The sequence below is a fragment of the Pimephales promelas genome, chromosome 16 (genome assembly GCF_988280905.1).
Source record: "Pimephales promelas chromosome 16, fPimPro1.hap1.1, whole genome shotgun sequence".
Taxonomy (NCBI): domain Eukaryota; kingdom Metazoa; phylum Chordata; class Actinopteri; order Cypriniformes; family Leuciscidae; genus Pimephales; species Pimephales promelas.
This window is the reverse complement of record NC_142784.1, coordinates 31828458-31853725: the sequence shown is the minus strand read 5'-3', so window position 1 is coordinate 31853725 and position 25268 is coordinate 31828458. Positions and strand designations below refer to the sequence as shown.

At 36.6% G+C, this 25268-nt stretch overlaps 3 protein-coding genes and 1 pseudogene across 5 annotated transcripts; all 4 read right to left on the bottom strand.

The window, feature by feature from the left end:
* Window positions 1–1712: 1712 nt before the first annotated feature.
* On the bottom strand, window positions 1713–4659 carry LOC148973389 (uncharacterized). The gene is made up of 2 exons (XM_089120703.1): window positions 4554–4659; window positions 1713–2881 (listed from the first exon to the last, which is right to left on the bottom strand). The coding sequence occupies exons 1-2, from the start codon at window positions 4657–4659 to the stop codon at window positions 1713–1715; spliced, it is 1275 nt and encodes a 424-aa protein (XP_088976829.1).
* LOC120470799 (uncharacterized) lies at window positions 4656–12402 on the bottom strand. Its single transcript, XM_089120698.1, has 4 exons — window positions 12140–12402; window positions 11211–11492; window positions 5411–10950; window positions 4656–4784 (listed from the first exon to the last, which is right to left on the bottom strand). Exons 2-3 carry the CDS (start codon window positions 11326–11328, stop codon window positions 9677–9679), a joined length of 1392 nt encoding a protein of 463 aa, XP_088976824.1. The 5' UTR covers window positions 11329–11492; window positions 12140–12402; the 3' UTR covers window positions 4656–4784; window positions 5411–9676.
* A 1254-nt stretch (window positions 12403–13656) lies between these two features.
* Window positions 13657–16703, bottom strand: LOC120470695 (uncharacterized). 2 transcript variants are annotated; one of them, XM_089120701.1, is made up of 3 exons: window positions 16424–16703; window positions 15284–15565; window positions 13657–15033 (listed from the first exon to the last, which is right to left on the bottom strand). In XM_089120701.1, the coding sequence occupies exons 2-3, from the start codon at window positions 15399–15401 to the stop codon at window positions 13859–13861; spliced, it is 1293 nt and encodes a 430-aa protein (XP_088976827.1). In that variant the 5' UTR covers window positions 15402–15565; window positions 16424–16703; the 3' UTR covers window positions 13657–13858. The 2 variants fall into 2 exon arrangements, with proteins under 2 accessions (XP_088976827.1, XP_088976828.1); XM_089120702.1 differs by having other exon boundaries at window positions 16595–16702.
* A 752-nt stretch (window positions 16704–17455) lies between these two features.
* On the bottom strand, window positions 17456–24593 carry LOC148973388 (uncharacterized; annotated as a pseudogene). Its single transcript, XR_016146767.1, has 5 exons — window positions 24355–24593; window positions 23216–23530; window positions 21697–22964; window positions 19296–19437; window positions 17456–19045 (listed from the first exon to the last, which is right to left on the bottom strand). The product of XR_016146767.1 is annotated as an uncharacterized LOC148973388 (transcript).
* Between the last annotated feature and the right edge of the window lie 675 nt (window positions 24594–25268).

Below are 25268 nucleotides of genomic sequence, written 5' to 3'. Positions count from 1 at the left end.
ATCAGATGATAATGTTTTTATATTTGAAATTAACCATTCTATTTCATCAGAAACGATCTTAAAACAGGGCTTTAATGGCTCGTTTCCACTGAGTGGTACCGTACAGTACGGTACAGTTTGGTTCGGTACGCAATTATTTGCGTTTCCACTGTCAAAAGTTGTGAATGGTACCAAAAAGCCGAACCGTACCACTTTTTAGGAACCCTTTCGTTAGGGTACCTAGCACAGTGAAAGGGTACTAAAAGGTGGAGCTAGACTCACTGCAGAACGGTGATTGGTGGACAGAGTATACAGTTGAAATATAATTCTACTGTTATTGTGTTACGAAATGTAGTTTTAATAGTTTTTCAGGCGAGAAAGTAGTTTTTTAAAGATCAAATCTGTGGTTTATTTATAGATTTATGATAATTTAACAGAGATCCATTCCAAGCGATCACCGGACGCTCGCGCTCGTGTCCCCCGCCTGGAACAGCCTTCGGCTAGTCGTTCTGATGTTTGCCGCTGACTCGTACGTCTCTGTAGTGGTTAAACATGAGATAGGTCGTCTTGTATAAACCTAACAGGTGATCTTTTGTCTCGTGAATCTATAATTCGTTTTCTGGCCAATAGTTTTGGCAGAATTCAGGCTACGTGAAGTTTCATATCTTTGAGCGCTGAATTTGTATATTTGACTGACTGAATTGTTTCTTTATATTATTTAAACTTTACTGTATATCTTTTTGTACATTTTACTTATACTTTATAATGGCTATTATTATTGATAAAACTGAAATTTAACAAAAGAGATAGTTTTGTCATTTTTTTTTTATTTTATTACAAGATCATCTGTTGTTTATTTCAACATTTGTACCAATGCGATATGCAATACATTACATATTGCCTGGAATATGTTTAATATTTTAAAATTTAAACGAAAAGGGGCAGGGTTGTGTTTTATATTTAGTTTTGTTATATATATAATGTTACATACATGCAGTGAATATAATCAATAGGCTAAGCGTTGCCTGAACCACATTTGTGTGCTTTATAATGTTAAAAATGTATTGAAATTAAATCGAAAAGAAGTAGAGTGGTGTTTTATAACATATTTCATTTTATTGTTGCCTAAAATGAACATGCAGAGATAACCGGAGTCGCAGAGCCAGAGCGAGAGCCAGTGTTCTCCCAGCGTTCAAGAACGCGCTGTTCCATAACCTGCAACCAAAATGACCAACACACACACCGACACACTGCTTTTCCAAGGCTGAATTTGGCCAGGCCAGACTGATGTCATGAAGTAGCGCGTGTATGAAACGCCAATTCTTATTTCCATTTTTGGCGTGCCATCAAGACGCATAATCGCTTTTCAGCGTGTTTATGAACGCCGTTGACTTAACGTTATTACTGTATATATAAATATATGACCTAAACCCCGCCCCTAAACCTAACCTAACGGGTTAATGGCATTTATGACTGAACATTTGACGGCGTGTACGGACACGCGGAATCACTCGGACGTTAATGGCGTAGACATACACGCGGATAGCTCAAAATGCGTAGAGATAACACGCTACTTGACTCGTGTATGTTTACGCAAAGGTCATGATGTCATGTTGGCCAGGCTCTAACTATAAACAGGAGAGTCGTCTCAAAACATCAAGGTAATGCCTTCTTTCTCTCAAGGAAAGCTAAACTTTAGTCTAACTGGAAAGTAAGGCTTTAACAAAGACGTGCTATTCGCGTCCGGTGTGAATCACAGATCCAGACTGAACAAAACTCGTCACAGTATGAGCACTTTTAAGGTTTTTTTTCCCAATATGAATTCTTTGGTGACGTTTCAGATAACTAGATGTAGTAAATCTCTTCCCACAGTCACAACACACATGATCTCTCACTTCATCATGTGTTTTCTGGTGCAGTTTTAAAATGTTCAGTCGTGAAAAACTCTTTCCACAGAGAGAACAGACATGAGGCTTCTCATCTGAATGAACTTTCTGGTGTTGATTTAGATTTGATGATGAAATAAAATCTTTCCCACACTGATCACAGTTAAATGGTTTTTCTCCAGAGTGAACGCGCAGATGATAACTGAGAGCTGACGCATGAGTAAAACTCTTTCCACACTGAGTGCATGGATACGGTTTCTCTCCAGTGTGAATTCTCATGTGTCTGTTAAGGTTTCCTTTTCCTCTGAAACTCTTTCCACAGAGAGAACACAAGTGAGGTTTAACACCTGTATGAAAATTCAGGTGTTTTTTGAGATATGATAGTAAAGTAAAAACTTTTCCACACTCAGAGCAGTGGTACGGCTTCTTTCCAGAGTGAATTTGCTCATGTCGTTTCAGGGTTCTAGAATAAGTGAAACTCTTGTCACAGTATGAGCACTTGTAAGGTCTATCTCCAGTATGAACTATTTGATGCTGTTTCAGATAACTAGATGTAGTAAAGCTCTTCTCACAGTCACAACACACATGATCTCTCACTTCATCATGTGTTTTCTGGTGCCGTTTAAAACTGTCCAGTCGTGAAAAACTCTTTCCACAGAGAGAACACACATAAGGCTTCACATCTAAATGAAGTTTCAGGTGTTGATTTAGATTTGATGATGAAATAAAATCTTTACCACACTGATCACAGTTGAAGGGTTTCTCTCCAGAGTGAACATGCAGATGATAACTGAGAGCTGACGCATGAGTAAAACTCTTCTCACACTGAGTGCATGGATACGCTTTCTCTCCAGTGTGATCTCTCATGTGTCTGTTCAGGTTGCCTTTGTGTCTGAAACTCTTTCTACACTGAGAGCAGGAGTGCAGCTTATTGGCTTTTGTTTCTTGAGTTTTGAAGTCGCAGTGTTTCTTCACTTCATTTAGTTTCAGTCTTTGCTTCTTCACTTCTATCTGGTCTAAAATAAACATATGACTAAGTTAGAATTAGTTCAATGATGTTGAATGTGAGAATTAAACACACTTAGCAAGGGCTGTGACGGTATGGGATTTTTTTTCACCGCGGTGAAGCAGCAAGAAATCTCGCAGTTTGGCGGTTAACCAAAAAAAATATATATATACACATCACCCGGAGTCGAGTCACACACTGCAGACGCGATCAAGAACATGTAGCTTGTAAATGACAACGTAAATGATTAATTATTATCAAGCTGTATTCTTTATTAACAAATTAACATTTATATACAATAAATAAATATTAACAATTAACTATTAATTAAGCTAAACATATTTTTTTAAATAATTATGAAGCTGTTTTCTTTATCATTAACAGCAAATTAACGTTTGTATTAAATTGTAAATAATAATAATAAAAAAATATTAATTACGCTAAACTTAAACAACCTTTTTTAATAATTATTATTCCTTAGAATAATTATAATAATCCTTATTATTTTACTTTCAAAAATGAACATTTATGTTAATGTGTAAATATTAATAATTAACTATTATTAGGCTTAACATAAACCTTTTTGAAAAGTGCAAAATAAAAGAGCAAAAGTCTGAACAAGTGTTCGGATGTTGGGCGCTTAAGTGAATCGTCAAGTCCAGCTGCTTTATTTTTTAGGTTTCGAGACAGGAAAACATGTTAACTTTGTCCGGTTACAGTGAGGATCTTAACGGAGAGGCGTGTTTCCATAACAGATTTGCACAAAACTTTCGCTAATTATCCTAAATGTCGATAAAAAAACTATAGCGAAATGACGGCGTTTCCATTAACCGATGTTATGCGACTAAAACTTCTTTTTTTTCTTCTCCCGTTTCTCCCTCATTTCTGCACGGCTTTTAGAATCAGGTTTAGAATCCAGTAGGCCTATTCCTGTAATTATTGTTTATTTTATAAACCTAATAAAGAACTCTGTCTCGTATTATGTCAGTGTACTTATGTCCATTCATTTTTCATTATATAACCCGTAATTGCAAAACGAAAAATGAACAGTTGTTGTATGCATATTTGAATAGGCTACAATTTTTTTATTTCAACTGTAGGCTACACGCCAAATGCTGTGCAAAAAATATACCTAAATATTGACACATTTTTCAAAACAGATTTTTGTTTATGACTTTTTGCCCCTTTATTAAACATTTAAAATATTCACAAATGAATATGGAAAAAAATGTAGATTTTACTGGATTTCTAAATCCAAATTAGAACCTGGAAATGAAATTGAATGAGTGCAGAATGAGAAGAGCCATATAACCAGACTATAGAGGTGATTTATAGGTGAGTTATAGACTATAATAGCCTGAATATGTCTGAAAAAAAATCTCCATCTCCGCTGTTAAGCGGACGCACCAGAGAGAAATGCACGTTTCATACGCATTACATAATTAGAAAGGTACCGGTATTATTCGTTATTGTGATTTTACACACAAATAAAAGTAGTTGCAAATAATGTATTATTATTTTCTGTATGACCAGAAATGATAGAGTAGATGGTGATGTTTCATCTGTTGATAGAGAAATGCATGTAAATGATCATGAACACTTGCATTTTCCTGTCATTTGTAATCCATATTTTCAGAGATACAAAAGCAGTCAACAATGAAGAATCAAGAATGGACACCAACCTATTTGTTCCTCAGTATCTTCATGTTTTATTCTGGATGGTTCTGGATCAGTCATGTCTTCAATTTTCACTTTAATAAACTCCATCTCCTCTTTAATGAACTCCATCTTTAACAGTCTCACAGATTTCAGCTGCTACTCCTGGAGTTTGTCCTTCTTTTGTAGGATGATGGGAATATTCCCAGTATTTATTGGTGAATTGTTGTGGGAGGGTTGTGCCCACAGGACCAGATCTGGAAAAATCAAAGATAAGTTACTGAATTTATACTGGATTACTTTAACCTTAAACAAATGAAAACAGGGCACAGGTTCTATAATTCAATTAATATCTAATCAGAAATGTAACATAAGATGACAGAAATCAACCATTGATTAAGGGACTGAGAATGATGACACAAAAAGAAAATAATCTAAAACTTTATCAAAATGTCGATAAAAAGTACTTTACAATATTATGATAATTTAAGTGTTGTGGTTTTTTTTTCCGAATAATTTATCACATATTGCTCATTATTTAATTTCATTTATCATATATTGCATTTTTGATTGAACTAGGCTTAAACTTTCTTAATTGGTGAACTATTGTGAGGGACGCCAGATCTGCCAAATTCAAGGTTACTGAGTTTATACTTTAATAATTACACTTCTTAAATGAAATGGCCATATGTGCTTGATTTAATAAATATAAACAATGTTGATACGGTTATGTAGCATTGCCTAACAATAAATAAACTAAGCTAATCAATACTAACATTAATGATTAACGTTAATGATTTAATTCTCTGTACGTTACGCTACGAACTGGACATTTTGGCCACACAAACATCAATTCTTTCATGATAAATATAACAACTCTCACCTGCAGACTGGAAATATGCGGCATTTATTTCATATTTGCTCTTCATTCATGATCGTTAACAGCGTCACTTTCAGCCTCAACTGGTGAAAGTTTCAGCTCTTGTCTCGTGTCTCTCGCGCTTCTCTCTTTTTTATTGCATTAACAAGATCTTTAACATAATAAACACTTACAGTGGATGACAAAGTGTTCGACTATAACATGTATAGCAGCGTCAAATAAAACAACAAAAAGAAAGAGAGAGACAGAAGAAAGAAAACAAAGCTATTCAAAGGTTCTCGCGCGTCTCTCTTCCGCGCATGCTCAGTGCGCGCGGTGTCATATTTCTTAAAGGGGCCGCATTCAGTAAATCACATCTACGCACTGGACCAAATCCACTATTATAACAATTAATAATGCACAGTAATAATATATATATAATATATGGATTAAAATAGATTCACCCTTACATAAATTCACCGGATCTTGGTGAATAAAGTTCGACCTCAATGTATAATGAGATTTATTGTCAGCCAACAGTTTCATGAAAACAACAAAATACATTTAAAAATAAAATAGCCAGTGAACATAATATGAATAAAACCCGAAGGTAAATAATCATTTATTTATTTTTTATACCTTTGAATGTGTCTTAAGGCCAATTTATACTTCTGCGTCGAGGGTACGCCGTAATGTGCGGCGTTGGCTACGCACGTAGGCGACGCCATTATGAGCGTTTATACTTTTGCGTTCAGGTCTTGTTGCTCTGCAGTACTGCTCCGAAACGCTAGTTGGCAGCGGAGAGTTTTAATGTTCCACTGTGTTTAGATTCCTCGCGGCTAGGGAACTACAAGCAATAGCGACTGAAAGAGAGTGGATCATGTTGGAGTTGGAGCTTATTGAGGTGGAAAAACAGTTCACTTTAGTGAAATTACTAAAACTGAAAGGCAGAAATGAGAGAAAACGTCGGAGGAGATGGTACGTGTGGAAATCATAGACAGTGATGGAAATGCGTGAGAAGGTACGTGCGGAAATGCGTAGGAGGAAATGCGATGCTACCAAGCCGACCAATCACCGATCTTGCGGTCCGCGTCGTCGCGACGTGTTGTTACATTTTTGAGGAGGTGCGCGTCAGGCGACGGCGAAGGGTACGCGCAATGGGACGCGTCTGTACGTATGCTACGCCGTACCTACTGCGCGCACCCTACGCAGAGGTATAAATTGGCCTTAAGGCGGCTGGACCAGCCTGAGAAACGTTCACTTCCTTGTGGGTTCTCTGTTAAAGTTCAAAACTATTGGATCAGCCCATGTCACTCAGGATCTGCCATAGCCAATTGCTAATGTGTGGAATGATCAGATGATAATGTTTTTATATTTGAATGTAACCATTCTATTTCATCAGAAACGATCTTAAAACAGGGCTTTAATGGCTCGTTTCCACTGAGTGGTATGGTACGGTACAGTTCGGTTCGGTACGCAATTATTTGCGTTTCCACTGTCAAAAGTTGTGAATGGCACCAAAAAGCCGAACCGTACGGTACCACTTTTTAGGTACCCTCAGAGCCCAACTAACGGAGAGCATTGGCACTTCCTATTAGCCCCGTTGTGTATTATCTTGGTTGCAGTTCCATTAGAATTCCACTGGAGGTGATCGCGGGCGAGCGCAGAATGAATGGGAGTCTATGGGGCTAAATGGCTAAAAGTGTCTCTTTCACCTGCTTGTCGTTAAATTAACATAGATTTTATTGTTGATTACGCAAGTTCAATCTAGATTATAGGCCAAAAGTCGAATGAACGAGTACTTATGTCCTTTTGATTTCTTACAGGTTAGGGTGTTCTGCTATTGTGTGACGTCATCACATTTTTGAACGGATTTTTAGAACAGATAAGTGAACTTAAATATGCAATTTTCAGCTGAGTGTATTATCTTAGCCCTCCCTTTTGAATGCAACTTTCAAATTACTTGACTAAAAATTACATCCTGAGAAAAGTGGATTTACGGGGGTGAAACCCCATTGACTCCCATTCATTCTGCACTCGACCGCATGGACAGAGACGTGTTACTGCAATTAGTCCAGAACCCGGAAGTAACCAGCCAGTGCCAATTATCTTCAATTAGACATTCTCTGGTACCCTTCCGTTGGGGTACCTAGTGGCGCTTTTCCACTGCATAGTACGGTACGGTTCGGCCCAGTACGCTTCGACTCGGCGCGGAACAGTTCGGTTCGCTTTGCGTTTCCACTGCAGTAGTACCCCTTCCAAGTGTGTGGGGCTGATCGTTATTTGCGCGCGCCTCTACTGCCATGACATCATCTTAAAAGCGCCACATTTTCAAACCCACAACACAGGAACAATGGAGACTATCGAGGGGATGGTGTTCCTGATTCTCGGTATGTGGTTGTTTTTAACTGCTAGACGGAAAAATGTGTTTAAAATGAGGCTGATGGCAGCAAAACAAAAATACTACTAAAAAAGTGTCGTGTCTCGTGTCGCAAATCCAATGACGCTAGTAGTGACGATTCTGTCTGACCAATCAGTGATCTGCAGTGTTTCACGTCACATTTTAGAACCGGTATGGTACGCTTGGAACCTCAACAGACTAGGTACCATTTAAAGCGACCTGAAGCGAACCGTACTGTACCGTACCATGCGGTGGAAAAGCACCACAAGTGAGCCGTACCGAACCGAACCGTACCGTACTATGCAGTGGAAAAGCGCCATTGCACAGTGAAAGGGTACTAAAAGGTGGAGCTAGACTCACTGCAGAACGGTGATTGGTGGACAGAGTATCGTCACTCGCGGTTGAAACAGTTGAAATATAATTCTACTGTTATTGTGTCACGAAATGTAGTTTTAAGAGTTTTTCAGGCGAGAAAGTAGTTTTTGAAAGCTCAAATCTGTGGTTTATTTATAGATTTATGATAATTTAACAGAGATCCATTCCAAGCGATCACCGGACGCTCGCGCTCGTGTCCCCCGCCTGGAACAGCCTTTCCTCGGCTAGTCGTTCTGATGTTTGCCGCTGACTCGTACGTCTCTGTAGTGGTTAAACATGAGATATAGTTCGTCTTGTATAAACCTAACAGGTGATCTTTGGTCTCGTGAATCTATAATTCGTTTTCTGGCCAATAGTTTTGGCAGAAGGCTACGTGAAGTTTCATATCTTTGAGCGCTGAATTTGTATATTTGACTGACTGAATTGTTTCTTTATGTTATTTAAACTTTACTGTATATCTTTTTGTACCTCTTACTTATACTTTATAATGGCTATTATTATTGATAAAACTGAAATTTAACAAAAGAGATAGTTTTGTCATTTTTTTTTATTACAAGATCATCTGTTGTTTATTTCAACATTTGTACCAATGCGATATGCAATACATTAGATATTGCCTGAAATATGTTTAATATTTTTAAATTTAAACGAAAAGGGGCAGGGTTGTGTTTTATATTTAGTTTTGTTATATATAATGTTACATACATGCAGTAAATATAATCAATAGGCTAAGCGTTGCCTGAACCACATTTGTGTGCTTTATAATGTTAAAAATGTATTGAAATTAAATCGAAAAGAAGTAGAGTGGTGTTTTATAACATATTTCATTTTATTGTTGCCTAAAATGAACATGCAGAGATAACCGGAGTCGCAGAGCCAGAGCGAGAGCCAGTGTTCTCCCAGCGTTCAAGAACGCGCTGTTCCATAACCTGCAACCAAAATGACCAACACACACACCGACACACTGCTTTTCCACGGCTGAATTTGGCCAGGCCAGACTGATGTCATGAAGTAGCGCGTGTATGACACGCCAATTCGTATTTCCATTTTTGGCGTGCTATCAAGACGCATAATCGCTTTTCAGCGTGTTTATGAACGCCGTTGACTTAACGTTATTCCTGTATATATAAATATATGACCTAAACCCCGCCCCTAAACCTAACCTAACGGGTTAATGGCATTTATGACTGAACATTTGACGGCGTGTACGGACACGCGGAATCACTCGGACGTTAATGGCGTAGACATACACGCGGTTTAGCTCAAAATGAGTAGAGATAACACGCTACTTGACTCGTGTATGTTTACGCAAAAGTCATGATGTCATGTTGGCCAGGCTCTAACTATATACAGGAGAGTCGTCTCAAAACATCAAGGTAATGCCTTCTTTCTCTCAAGGAAAGCTAAACTTTAGTCTAACTGGAAAGTAAGGCTTTAACAAAGACGTGCTATTCGCGTCCGGTGTGAATCACAGATCCAGACTGAACGAATCTCTTGTCACAGTATGAGCACTTTTAAGGTTTTTTTTTTCCAATATGAATCCTTTGGTGACGTTTCAGATGACTAGATGTTGTAAATCTCTTCCCACAGTCACAACACACATGATCTCTCACTTCATCATGTGTTTTCTGGTGCACTTTTAAACTGCCCAGTCGTGGAAAACTCTTCCCACAGAGAGAACACACATAAGGCTTCACATCTGAATGAACTTTCAGGTGTTGGTTTAGATTTGATGATGAAATAAAATCTTTCCCACACTGATCACAGTTAAATGGTTTTTCTCCAGAGTGAACGAGCAGATGATAACTGAGAGCTGATAGTAGAGTAAAACTCTTTCCACACTGAGTGCATGGATACGGTTTCTCTCCAGTGTGAATTCTCATGTGTCTGTTAAGGCTTCCTTTTCCTCTGAAACTCTTTCCACAGAGAGAACACAAGTGAGGTTTAACACCTGTATGAAAATTTAGGTGTTTTTTGAGATATGATGGTAAAGTAAAACCTTTTCCACACTCAGAGCAGTGGTACGGCTTCTCTCCAGAGTGAACTTGCTCATGTCGTTTAAGGGTTCTAGACTGAGTGAAACTCTTATCACAGTATGAGCACTTGTAAGGTTTTTCTCCAGTATGGACTATTTGGTGCCGTTTCAGATCATGAGATGTAATAAAGCTCATCCCACAGTCACAACACACATGATCTCTCACTCCATCATGTGTTTTCTGGTGCAGTTTAAAACTGTTCAGCCATGAAAAACTCTTTCCACAGAGAGAACACACATAAGGCTTCTCATCTGAATGAACTATCAGGTGTCTTTTTAGTTGTGATGATGAAATAAAACCTTTACCACACTGATCACAGTTGAATGGTTTTTCTCCAGAGTGAACGTGTAGATGATACTTGAGAGCTGATAGTAAAGCAAAGCTCTTCTCACACTGAGTGCATGGATACGGTTTCTCTCCAGTGTGAATTCTCATGTGTGCGTTAAGGTGTCCTTTTCCTCTGAAACTCTTTCCACAGAGAGAACACACATAAGGCTTCTCATCTGAATGAACTTTCAGGTGTCTTTTTAGTAGTGATGATGAAAAAAAATCTTTACCACACTGATCACAGTTAAATGGTTTCTCTCCAGTGTGAATTTTCAAGTGTTTGTTAAGGTTTCCTTTATTTGTGAAACTCTTTCCACACTGTGAGCAGGAGTGCCGCTCATTGGCTTTTGTTTCTTGAGTTTTGAAGTCGCAGTGTTTCTTGACTTCATTTGGTTTCTGTCTATGCTCCTTCACTACCATCTGGTCTAAAATAAACATATTAATCAGTTAGAATCAGTTCAATGACGTTAAATGTGAGAATTAAACACACTTGACTTAGCAAGCAGAAAACAAGACACCTGTCTGTATAAAGTATCTTTAAAAGTTCAGTTTTGTCATTCTCTTGTTAAAACGATTAAAACTGGCTTATGATCATTTACATGCATTTCTCTGTCATTTTATTTGTAATCCATATTTCAGAGATAAGAAAGCAGTCAACAATGAAGAATCAAGAATGGACACCAACCTATTTGTTCCTCAGTATCTTCATGTTTTATTCTGGATGGTTCTGGATCAGTCATGTCTTCAATTTTCACTTTAATAAACTCCATCTCCTCTTCAATCTCCTCTTTAATAAACTCCATCTTTAACAGTCGCACAGATTTCAGCTGCTACTCCTGGAGTTTGTCCTTCTCTTGTAGGATGATGGGAATATTCCCAGTATTTATTGGTGAATTGTTGTGGGAGGGGCTTCACTGCAGGTGTGAACTGTGATCACTGTGTGATACTGACGCCCACAGGACCGGATCTGGAAAAATCAGAGATAAGTTACTGAATTTATACTGGAATACTTTAACAGTAAACACATATGGTACCTTTGATTCAGTTCAAATATAAAGCATTGCGAACGTTACATATTAGTAGCATATAAAACAACTGTAGGTTGATCATTTTCATGTAACTCAGGAGGATATAATAAGGATGAAAGAGGGCACAGGTTCTATTATTCAATTAATATCTAAACTAATGAGAAATGTAACATAAGACGACAGAAATCAACCATTGATAAGGGACTGAGAATGATAACACAAAAGAAAATAATCTAACACTTGACTATCAAAATATGGATAACAAGTACTTTACAATGTTATGATAATTTAAGTGTTGTTGTTTTTCAGAATAATTTATCATATATTCCGAATTTTTTAATAAAAAAGACTGAGAATGACACGACCATAAAAATGTGGATAACAAGTACTTAACAATATTACATATATAACAATTGTATTAATTAATATAACAATTAATACAAAGATAACAGAAATCATACAAAATAAGCCTAACGTTATATGTATTATCAAAACTAACGTTCATTATTTAATTCTCTGTACGTTATTATGCTACGAACTGGACATTTGAGCAACACAAAATTCTTACATGATAAACAACTCTCACCTGCAGACTGGAAATATGCGGCATATATTTCACATTTGCTCTTCATTCATGATCACTTTCCGCCTGGTGAAAGTTTCAGCTCTTGTCTCGTGTCTCTCGCGCTTCTCTCTTTTTATTGCATTATCAAGAACATTAACATAATATACACTTACAGTGGATGACAAAGTGTTCGACTGTAATATCCATAGCAGCGTCAAAGGAAACAACAAAAAGAGAGAAGAAAGAAAACAAAGCTATACAAATGCTCTCGCGCTTCACTCTTCCGCGCATGCTCAGTGCGCGCGGTGTCATATTTCTTAAAGGGGCCGCATTCAGTAAATCACATCTATGCACTCGACCTAATCAACTGTTATAATAATTAATAATGCACAGTAATAATATATATAATATATGGATTAAAAAATAGATTCACCCTTACATAAATTCATCAGATCTAAGTTAAGATTTATTGTCAGCCAACAGTTTCATTCAAACAACAAAATACATTTCTAAATAAAATAGCCAGTGAAGAGAATATGAATAAAACCCGAAGGTAAATAATCATAGGCGGTGTGTGTGTAAGACTGGACAAGAGCTCTCACTCAAACCACTACCTGCTGAACATTGGCATGACGAGCCAACATCGGGCCCTAACGCAGGATTATTAAGGCGGGCCCCGCTACAGCATGTGACGACGCAATGTCCACGAGTAGGCTAACATGAATAGGACAGGATATGATCTTAGAGACACAGCATATAAGAGACGAGATGACTGACAAAATAGGATAAACATCTCAAATTCCTATTTTCGTTTTAAAAGCTATTTTTATAATTCGACTACGGCTCCATATCAATATTGTGTGTCTCAAGTTCAACGTTTTTACTGTTTTGCATGTAATATGCATGCTCACTTACAGGACCGTGGTTTCCCCAGTCACAATTCGAAACAAATGACAACAAAATCCATCATTGTTAGTTTCACACATGTATTTAATGATCACTAAAAATATGTTGTCGTCATTATTTATTCAAATAAATTTGTGATAATATAAAATGTGATCAGACTAAAAGTAGTAATGCGATAGGAGGCCCCGGCTGTCAATCAATATCTTCCAGTGACGCGGGCTCCTGATTAGTTCGGCCCCGTAAGCAACTGCATACCCTGCTTACCGATACTTACGGATGTGCTGCTGAAGCTTTTGGTCGCTTTTAGACCCAAATTTTCTAATAACTCCTAATCTAGGAACATTTTACTCCATAGTAATAGAATTACCGGCTGTCTCAGCCTGTTGACACTAATGACTTCACCATAATTAATGAGGTGAAAAGAGGGAACTAGACCTTATTCAGAGCAGCTCCATAACAGGTATGAAAGCGAGGCCGTGAAGATAAACTTACCGTGTGTTAAAAATGATTTCCAAATACATATATTAGACTTGTTTCAGTTTAAACACAGTTAAACAATTTTTGTCAAGACAATTATTTTTTCTGGTTATTTCTCATAATTGCTTTTACTATCAGAAGACAATATCGTAAACTTTGTAAATATGTAAGTGACATATAATTCAAGATAGACCTACTAAGCACACAATCCATACAGAGAGATTTTGCACACAAAAAGATTTACACTGTAGAAGCTTGAACTCTTAAGTCTTTCTAGTCTTTCATTTATTTAAAAAAAATTCATATTTTATCTTGTGGAATTGATCTAAATGTAGTTGATATGAAAACGAATGCTGATCACTTGCACTTTTTCATATGACCATGAAGGCTTGATAAATGTTTAAAACTCTTCTCACACTGAGTACAGTGATACGGCCTCTCTCCAGTATGAACTCGCTCGTGTGATTTCAGGTTTCCTGACAGTGTGAAAGTCTTGTCACAGTATGAGCACTTGTAAGGTTTTTCTCCAGTATGAATTCTTTGGTGCAGTTTCAGATCATTAAATAAAGTAAAGCTCTTCCCACAGTCACAACACACATGATCTCTCACTCCATTATGTGTTTTCTGGTGCTGTTTAAAACTGTCCAGTCGTGAAAAACTCTTTCCACAGAGAGAACACACATGAGGCTTCTCATCTGAATGAACTATCAGGTGTGATTTTAGATGTTTAGACGAAATAAACCCTTTACCACACTGATCACAGTTGAATGGTTTTTCTCCAGAGTGAACGTGCAGATGATAACTGAGAGATGACGCACGAGTAAAACTCTTTCCACACTGAGTGCATGGATACGGTTTCTCTCCAGTGTGAATTCTCATGTGTGTCTTAACGTCTCCTTTCTGTGTGAAACTCTTTCCACAGAGAGAACACAAGTGAGGTTTAACACCTGTATGAAATGCTAGGTGTTTTTTGAGATATGATGGTAAAGTAAAACTTTTTCCACACTCAGAGCAGTGGTACGGCTTCTCTCCAGAGTGAATTTGCTCATGTTGTTTAAGGGTTCTAGAATGAGTGAAACTCTTGTCACAATATGAGCACTTGTAAGGTTTCTCTCCAGTATGGACTATTTGGTGCTGTTTCAGATTATGAGATGTAATAAAGCTCTTCCCACAGTCAAAACACACATGATCTTTCACTTCATCATGTGTTTTCTGGTGATGTTTAAAACTGTTCAGTCGTGAAAAACTCTTTCCACAGAGAGAACACACATGAGGCTTCTCATCTGAATGAACTTTCAGGTGTGATTTTAGTTGTGATGATGAAATAAAATCTTTACCACACTGATCACAGTTGAATGGTTTTTCTCCAGAGTAATGGAGCAGATGATACTTGAGAGTTGATGCATGAGGAAAACTCTTTCCACACTGTGAGCAGGAGTGCAGCTCATTGGCTTTTGTTTCTTGAGTTTTGAAGTCGCAGTGTTTCTTGACTTTATTTAGTTTCAGTCTTTGCTCCGTCACTTCCATCTGGTCTAAAATAAACATATTAATCAGTTCAATGACATTAAATGTGAGAATTAAACACACTTGACTTAGCAAGCAGAAAACAAGACACCTGTCTGATTAAAGTATCTTTAAAAGTTCAGTTTTGTCATTCTCTTGTTAAAACGATTAAAACTGGCTTATGATCATTTACATGCATTTCTCTGTCATTTCATTTGCAATCCATATTTCAGAGATACGAAAGCAGTCAACAATTAAGAATCAAGAATGGACACCAACCTATTTGTTCCTCAGTATCTTCATGTTTTATTCTGGATGGTTCTGGATCAGTCATGTCTTCAATTTTCACTTGAATAAACTCCATCTCCTCTTCAATCTCCTCTTTAATAAACTCCATCTTTAACAGTCACACAGATTTCAGCTGCTACTCCTGGAGTTTGTCCTTGTTTTGTAGGATGATGGGAATATTCCCAGTATTTATTGGTGAATTGTTGTGGGAGGGGCTTCACTGCAGGTGTGAACTGTGATCACTGTGTGATACTGACGCCCACAGGACCAGATCTGGAAAAATCAGAGATATGTTACTGAATTTATACTGGGTTACGTTAACAGTAAACACATATGGTGTCTTTGATTTAGTTCAAATATAGAGCATTGTGATTGTTACATATTAGTAGCATATAAAACAACTGTAGGTTGATAATTTTCATGTAACTCAGGAGGATATAATAAGGATGAAAAAGGGCACAGGTTCTATTATTCAATTACTATCTAAACTAATGAGAAATATAACATAAGACGACAGAAATCAACCATTGATAAGGGACTGAGAATGATGACACAAAAGAAAATAATCTAACACTTGACCACCAAAATGTGGATAGCAAGTACTTAACAATACTATGATAATTTAAGTGTTGTTGTTTTTCAGAATAATTTATCATATATTCCTAATTTTTTAATAAAAAAAGACTGAGAATGACACGACCATAAAAATGTGGATAACAAGTACTTAACAATATTATAATAATTTAAGTGTTTTTTTCCAGAATAATTTATCATTTATTGTGGATTATTTTATTTCATTTATCATGAGTTTATACTTTAATAATTACACTTCAGGCCAGATGTACTTGATTTAATAAAAAATAGATAATGCGGATATGGTTATGTAGCATTTAAAACGGCTCTATATGAAGGTTGTTCATTGTTATGTGGCTCCAGATTTTATGAGGATAAAACGAGTCACATGTTAAATTATTAAATGTCAATTAAACAGGAATCACAGAAATCATACAAAATAAGCCTATGTATTATCAAAACTAACGTTCATGAATTAATCCTCTGTACGTTATTATGCTACGAACTGGACATTTGAGCAACACAAAATTCTTTCATGATAAATATAACAACTCTCACCTGCAGACTGGAAATATGCGGCATATATTTCACATTTGCTCTTCATTCATGATCGTTAAACAGCGTCACTTTCAGCCTCAACTGGTGAAAGTTTCAGCTCTTGTCTCGTGTCTCTCGCGCTTTTCTCTTTTTCATTGCATTAACAAGATCTTTAACATAATAAACACTTACAGTGGATGACAAAGTGTTCGACTGTAATATCCATAGCAGCGTCAAAGGAAACAACAAAAAGAGAGAAGAAAGAAAACAAAGCTATACAAATGCTCTCGCGCTTCACTCTTCTGCGCATGCTCAGTGCGCGCGGTGTCATATTTCTTAAAGGGGCCGCATTCATTAAATCACATCTATGCACTCGACCAAATCAACTGTTATAATAATTAATAATGCACAGTAATAATATATATATAATATATGGTTTCATATATGGTTCCAACAGTTTCATTCAAACAACAAAATACATTTATAAATAAAATAGCTAGTGAGCAGAAAATGAATAAAACCCGAAGGTAAATAATCATAAGCGGTGTGTGAAAAAGGCTGGACAAGAGCTCTCACTCAATCCACTACCTGCTGAACATTGCCGTGACGAGCCAACATCGGGCCCTAATGCAGGATTATTAAGGCGGGCCCCACTACAGCATGTGATGACGCAATGTCCACGAGTAGGCAAACATGAATAGGACAGGTTAGGATCATAGAGACATAGCATATAAGAGACGAGATGACTGACAACTGCGTACCCTGCTTACCGATACTTACGGATGTGCTGCTGAAGCTTTTGGCCGCTTTTAGCCAGAAAATTTTCTCATAACTGCTAATCTAGGAACATTTTACTCCATAGTAATAGAATTACCGGCTGTCTCAGCCTGTTGACACTAATGACTTCACCATAATTAATGAGGTGAAAAGAGGGAACTAGACCTTATTCAGAGCAGCGCCATAACAGGTATGAAAGCGAGGCCGTGAAGATAAACTTACCGTGTGTTAAAAACGATTTCCAAATACATATATTAGCAAATATATTTTTCTGTTTATTTCTCGTAATTGCTTTTACTATCAGAAGACAATATCGTAAACTTTGTAAATATGTAAGTGACATATAATTCAAGATAGACCTACTAAGCACACAATCCATACAGAGAGATTTTGCACACAAAAAAGATTTACACTGTAGAAGCTTGAACTCTTAAGTCTTTCTAGTCTTTCATTTATTAAAAAAAATCCATATTTTATCTTGTGGAATTGATCTAAACGTAGTTGATATGAAAATAAATGCTGATCACTTGCACTTTTTCATATGAGCATGAAGGCTTGATAAATGTTTAAAACTCTTCTCACACTGAGTACAGTGATACGGCTTCTTTACAGTATGAACTCGCTCGTGTTGTTTCAGGTTTCCAGGCTGAGTGAAACTCTTCCCACACTATGAGCACTTGTGAGGTTTTTCTCCAGTATGAATTCTTTGGTGCATTTTCAGATCACGAAATAAAGTAAAGCTCTTCCCACAGTCACAACACACATGATCTCTCACTTCATCATGTGTTTTCTGGTGCAGTTTAAAACTGTCTAGTCGTGAAAAACTCTTTCCACAGAGAGAACACACATGAGGCTTCTCATCTGAATGAACTTTCAGGTGTCTCTTAAGATTTGATGATGTAATAAACTTTTTACCACATCGATCACAGTTAAATGGTTTTTCTCTGGAGTGAATACGCAAATGATACTTGAGAAAGGATGAAGATGTGAAACTCTTTCCACACTGAGTGCATGGATACGGTTTTTCTCCAGTGTGAATTTTCATGTGTGTCTTAAGGTCTCCTTTCTGTGTGAAACTCTTTCCACAGAGAGAACACAAGTGAGGTTTAACACCTGTATGAAATGCTAGGTGTTTTTTGAGATATGATGGTAAAGTAAAACCTTTTCCACACTCAGAGCAGTGGTACGGCTTCTTTCCAGAGTGAATTTGCTCATGTAGTTTAAGGGTTCTAGAATGAGTGAAACTCTTATCACAATATGAGCACTTGTAAGGTTTCTCTCCAGTATGGACTATTTGGTGCCGTTTCAGATCATGAGATGTAATAAAGCTCTTCCCACAGTCACAACACACATTATCTTTCACTTCATCATGTGTTTTCTGGTGCAGTTTAAAACTGTTCAGTCGTGAAAAACTCTTTCCACAGAGAGAACACACATAAGGCTTCTCATCTGAATGAACTTTCAGGTGTCTTTTTAGTTGTGATGATGAAATAAAATCTTTTCCACACTGATCACAGTTGAATGTTTTTTCTCCAGAGTAATGGAGCAGATGATACTTGAGAGTTGATGAATGAGTGAAACTCTTCTCACACTGAGTGCATGGATACGGTTTCTCTCCAGTGTGAATTCTCATGTGTGTCTTAAGGTTTCCTTTTTGTCTGAAACTCTTCTCACACTGAGTGCATAGATACGGTTTTTCTCCAGTGTGAATTCTTATGTGTCTTTTAAGGTCACCTTTATTTTGGAAACTCTTTCCACACTGAGAGCAGGAGTGCAGATTATTGGCTTCTATTCCTTGAGTTTTGAAGTCGCAGTGTTTCTTCACTTCATTTAGTTTCTGTCTTTGCTCCTTCACTTCCATCTGGTCTAAAATAAACATATTAATCAGTTAGAATCAGTTCAATGATGTTAAATGTGAGAATTAAAAACCCATAGCAAGCAGAAAACAAGACACCTGTCTGATTAAAGTATCCTTAAAAGGTCAGTTTTGTCATTCTCTTGTTAAAACGATTAAAACTGGCTTATGATCATTTACATGCATTTCTATGTCATTTGTAATCCATATTTCAGAGCAACGAAAGCAGTCAACAATGAAGAATCAAGAATGGACACCAACCTATTTGTTCCTCAGTATCTTCACGTTTTATTCTGGATGGTTCTGGATCAGTCATGTCTTCAATTTTCACTTGAATAAACTCCATCTCCTCTTTAATCTCCTCTTTAATAAACTCCATCTTTAACAGTCTCACAGATTTCAGCTGCTACTCCTGGAGTTTGTCCTTCTCTTGTAGGATGATGGGAATATTCCCAGTATTTATTGGTGAATTGTTGTGGGAGGGGCTTCACTGCAGGTGTGAACTGTGATCACTGTGTGATACTGACGCCCACAGGACCACATCTGGAAAAATCAGAGATAAGTTACTGAATTTATACTGGTAAACTTTAACAGAAAACACATATGGTGCCTTTGATTTAGTTCAAATATAGAGCATTGTGATTGTTACATATTAGTAGCATATAAAACAACTGTAGGTTGATAATTTTCATGTAAGTCAGGAGGATATAATAAGGATGAAAGAGGGCACAGGTTCTATTATTCAATTACTATCTAAACTAATGAGAAATATAACATAAGATGACAGAAATCAACCATTGATAAGGGACTGAGAATGATGACACAAAAGAAAATAATCTAACACTTGACCACCAAAATGTGGATAGCAAGTACTTAACAATACTATGATAATTTAAGTGTTGTTGTTTTTCAGAATAATTTATCATATATTCCTAATTTTTTAATAAAAAAAGACTGAGAATGACACGACCATAAATATGTGGATAACAAGTACTTAACAATATTATAATAATTTAAGTGTTTTTTTCCAGAATAATTTATCATATATTGTGGATTATTTTATTTCATTTATCATGAGTTTATACTTTAATAATTACACTTCAGGCCAGATGTACTTGATTTAATAAAAAATAGATAATGCGGATATGGTTATGTAGCATTTAAAACGGCTCTATATGAAGGTTGTTCATTGTTATGTGACTCCAGATTTTATGAGGATAAAACGAGTCACATGTTAAATTATTAAATGTCAATTAAACAGGAATCACAGAAATCATACAAAATAAGCCTATGTATTCTCAAAACTAACGTTCATGAATTAATCCTCTGTACGTTATTATGCTACGAACTGGACATTTGAGCAACACAAAATTCTTACATGATAAATATAACAACTCTCACCTGCAGACTGGAAATATGCGGCATATATTTCACATTTGCTCTTCATTCATGATCGTTAAACAGCGTCACTTTCAGCCTCAACTGGTGAAAGTTTCAGCTCTTGTCTCGTGTCTTTCTCTCTTTTTTATTGCATTATCAAAAGAACATTAACATAATATACACTTACAGTGGATGACAAAGTGTTCGACTGTAATATCCATAGCAGCGTCAAAGGAAACAACAAAAAGAGAGAAGAAAGAAAACAAAGCTATAAATGCTCTCGCGCTTCACTCTTCTGCGCATGCTCAGTGCGCGCGGTGTCATATTTCTTAAAGGGGCCGCATTCAGTAAATCACATCTATGCACTCGACCAAATCAACTGTTATAATAATTAATAATGCACAGTAATAATATATATAATATATGGTTTCATGTATGGTTCCAACAGTTTCATTCAAACAACAAAATACATTTATAAATAAAATAGCTAGTGAGCAGAAAATGAATAAAACCCGAAGGTAAATAATCATAGGCGGTGTGTGAAAAAGGCTGGACAAGAGCTCTCACTCAATCCACTACCTGCTGAACATTGCCGTGACGAGCCAACATCGGGCCCTAATGCAGGATTATTAAGGCGGGCCCCACTACAGCATGTGATGACGCAATGTCCACGAGTAGGCAAACATGAATAGGACAGGTTAGGATCATAGAGACACAGCATATAAGAGACGAGATGACTGACAACTGCGTACCCTGCTTACCGATACTTACGGATGTGCTGCTGAAGCTTTTGGCCGCTTTTAGCCAGAAAATTTTCTCATAACTGCTAATCTAGGAACATTTTACTCCATAGTAATAGAATTACCGGCTGTCTCAGCCTGTTGACACTAATGACTTCACCATAATTAATGAGGTGAAAAGAGGGAACTAGACCTTATTCAGAGCAGCGCCATAACAGGTATGAAAGCGAGGCCGTGAAGATAAACTTACCGTGTGTTAAAAACGATTTCCAAAAACATATATTAGCAAATATATTTTTCTGTTTATTTCTCGTAATTGCATGTACTATCAGAAGACAATATCGTAAACTTTGTAAATATGTAAGTGACATATAATTCAAGATAGACCTACTAAGCACACAATCCATGCAGAGAGATTTTGCACACAAAAAAGATTTACACTGTAGAAGCTTGAACTCTTAAGTCTTTCTAGTCTTTCATTTATTAAAAAAAATCCATATTTTATCTTGTGGAATTGATCTAAATGTAGTTGATATGAAAACGATTGTTGATCACTTGCACTTTTTCATATGACCATGAAGGCTTGATAAATGTTTAAAACTCTTCTCACACTGAGTACAGTGATACGGCTTCTTTACAGTATGAACTCGCTCGTGTTGTTTCAGGTTTCCAGGCTGCGTGAAACTCTTCCCACACTATGAGCACTTGTGAGGTTTTTCTCCAGTATGAATTCTTTGGTGCATTTTCAGATCACGAAATAAAGTAAAGCTTTTCCCACAGTCACAACACACATGATCTCTCACTTCATCATGTGTTTTCTGGTGCAGTTTAAAACTGTTCAGTCGTGAAAAACTCTTTCCACAGAGAGAACACACATGAGGCTTCTCATCTGAATGAACTATCAGATGTCTCTTAAGATTTGATGATGTAATAAACCTTTTACCACACCGATCACAGTTAAATGGTTTTTCTCCAGAGTGAATACGCAAATGATAGTTGAGAAAGGATGAAGATATGAAACTCTTCTCACACTGAGTGCATGGATACGGTTTCTCTCCAGTGTGAATTCTCATGTGCGTCTTAACGTCTCCTTTCTGTGTGAAACTCTTTCCACAGAGAGAACACAAGTGAGGTTTAACACCTGTATGAAAAGTTAGGTGTTTTTTGAGATATGATGGTAAAGTAAAACTTTTTCCACACTCAGAGCAGTGGTACGGCTTCTCTCCAGAGTGAATTTGCTCATGTTGTTTCAGGGTTCCAGACTGAGTGAAACTCTTGTCACAGTATGAGCACTTGTAAGGTTTTTCTCCAGTATGGACTATTTGGTGCCGTTTCAGATCATGAAATGTAATAAATCTCTTCCCACAGTCACAACACACACGATCTCTCACTTCATCATGTGTTTTCTGGTGCAGTTTAAAACTATTCAGTCGTGAAAAACTCTTTCCACAGAGAGAACACACATGAGGCTTCTCATCTGAATGAACTTTCAGGTGTCTTTTTAGATTTGATGATGAAATAAAATCTTTTCCACACTGATCACAGTTGAATGGTTTTTCTCCAGAGTGATAGAGCAGATGATACTTGAGAGCTGACGCACGAGTAAAACTCTTCTCACACTGAGTGCATGGATACGGTTTCTCTCCAGTGTGAATTTTCAAATGTTTGTTAAGGTTTTCTTTATTTTTAAAACTCTTTCCACATTGAGAGCAGGAGTGCAGATTATTGGCTTTTATTTCTTGAGTTTTGAAGTCGCAGTGTTTCTTCACTTCATTTAGTTTCTGTCTTTGCTCCTTCACTTCCATCTGGTCTAAAATAAACATATTAATCAGTTAGAATCAGTTCAATGATGTTAAATGTGAGAATTAAAAACCCATAGCAAGCAGAAAACAAGACACCTGTCTGTATAAAGTATCTTTAAAAAGTCAGTTTTGTCATTCTCTTGTTAAAACTATTAAAACTGGCTTATGATCATTTACATGCATTTCTCTGTCATTTGTAATCCATATTTTCAGAGATACGAAAGCAGTCAACAATGAAGAATCAAGAATGGACACCAACCTATTTGTTCCTCAGTATCTTCTTGTTTTATTCTGGATGGTTCTGGATCAGTCATGTCTTCAATTTTCACTTTAATGAACTCCATCTCCTCTTCAATCTCCTCTTTAATAAACTCCATCTCCTCTTTAATCTCCTCTTTAATAAACTCCATCTTTAACAGTCTCACAGATTTCAGCTGCTATTCCTGGAGTTTGTCCTTCTCTTGTAGGATGATGGGAATATTCCCAGTATTTATTGGTGAATTGTTGTGGGAGGGGCTTCACTGCAGGTGTGAACTGTGATCACTGTGTGATACTGACGCCCACAGGACCACATCTGGAAAAATCAGAGATAAGATACTAAATTTATATTGGATTACTTTAACAGTAAACACATATGGTGCCTTTGATTTAGTTCAAATATAGAGCATTTTGATTGTTTTGTTATATATTAGTAGCATATAAAACAACTGTAGGTTGATAATTTTCATGTAACTCAGGAGGATATAATAAGGATGAAACAGGGCACAGGTTCTATTATTCAATTAATATCTAAACTAATGAGAAATGTAACATAAGACAATAGAAATCCAACATTGATTAAGGAACCGAGAATGACACTTGACCATCAAAATGTGGTTAACAAGTACTTTACAATATTATAATAATTTATTTATTAATTTTTTATTTATTTTTGAATAATTGATCATATATTGCTCATTATTTAATTTAATTTAATTTATCATATATTGGAATTTTTGGTTGAAGCTTTCTTAATTAGTGAACTATTGTGAGGGACGGCAGATCTGCCAAATTCAAGGTTACTGAGTTTACTTTAATAATTACACTTCTTAAATGAAATGGCCAGATGTGCTTGATTTAATAAAAAATAGATAATGCGGATATGGTTATGTAGCATTTAAAACGGCTCTATATGAAGGTTGTTCATTGTTATGTGACTCCAGATTTTATGAGGATAAAACGAGTGATATGTTAAATTATTAAATGTCAATTAAACAGGAATCAACAGAAATCATGCAAAATAAGCCTATGTATTATCAAAACTAACGTTAATGATTTAATTATCTGTATGTTATTTTGCTACGAACTGGACATTTGAGCAACACAAAATTCTTACATGATAAATATAACAACTCTCACCTGCAGACTGGAAATATGCGGCATATATTTCACATTTGCTCTTCATTCATGATCGTTAAACAGCGTCACTTTCAGCCTCAACTGGTGGAAGTTTCAGCTCTTGTCTCGTGTCTCTCGCGCTTCTCTCTTTTTTTTGCATTATCAAGAACTTTAACGTTAACATTCATAACAGCAGAAACAACAGAAAGAAAGAGAGAGAAGAAAGAAAACAAAGCTCTAAAGACTCTCGCGCTTCACTCCTCCGCGCATGCTCATTTCGCGCGGTGTCATATTTCTTAAAGGGGCCGCATTCAGTAAATCACATCTACGCACTGGACCAAAACAACTGAACTGTTATAATAATTAATAATGCACAGTAATAATATATATAATATATGGATTCAACAATAGATTCACCCTTACATACATTCACCGGATCTTTGTGAATTAAGTTCCTCAATGTGTATTATGTGATTTATTAATGTGAGCCAACAGTTTCATTAAAAAAGAGAAATACATTTATAAATAAAATAGCCAGTGAACAGAAAATGAATAAAACCCAAAGGTAAATAATCATAGGCGGTGTGTGTGTGTGTGTAAGGCTGGACAAGAGCTCTCACTCAAACCACTACCTGCTGAACATTGGCGTGACGAGCCAACATCGGGCCCTAATGCAGGATTATAAAGGCGGGCCCCGCTACAGCATGATGACGCAATGTCCACGAGTAGACTAACATGAACAGGACAGTATAGGATGATAGAAACAGCATTTAAGAGACGAGATGACTGTGCTGCTGAAGCTTAAGTTATTTTAACGTTTAAAATTCTTTCCACACTGATGACATGTAAAAGAGCTTTTGGCTTTTGATTGACAATAAAACTGTATGTATCCCAAACATATATATCACATTGATGAGATATTGTTAATGTATTAT

Excerpts from the sequence above, each read along its gene's own strand:
- LOC148973389 (XM_089120703.1), bottom strand. The coding sequence starts at position 4,659 with ATGGAGTTCATTAAAGAGGAGATGGAGTTTATTAAAGTGAAAATTGAA. Across the intron at positions 2,882-4,553 it reads AGATACTGAGGAACAAATAG|ACCAGATAGAAGTGAAGAAG; the intron begins GTTGGTGTCCAT and ends TGTTTATTTTAG.
- LOC120470799 (XM_089120698.1), bottom strand. The coding sequence starts at position 11,328 with ATGGAGTTTATTAAAGAGGAGATTGAAGAGGAGATGGAGTTTATTAAA. Across the intron at positions 10,951-11,210 it reads AGATACTGAGGAACAAATAG|ACCAGATGGTAGTGAAGGAG; the intron begins GTTGGTGTCCAT and ends TGTTTATTTTAG.
- LOC120470695 (XM_089120701.1), bottom strand. The coding sequence starts at position 15,401 with ATGGAGTTTATTAAAGAGGAGATTGAAGAGGAGATGGAGTTTATTCAA. Across the intron at positions 15,034-15,283 it reads AGATACTGAGGAACAAATAG|ACCAGATGGAAGTGACGGAG; the intron begins GTTGGTGTCCAT and ends TGTTTATTTTAG.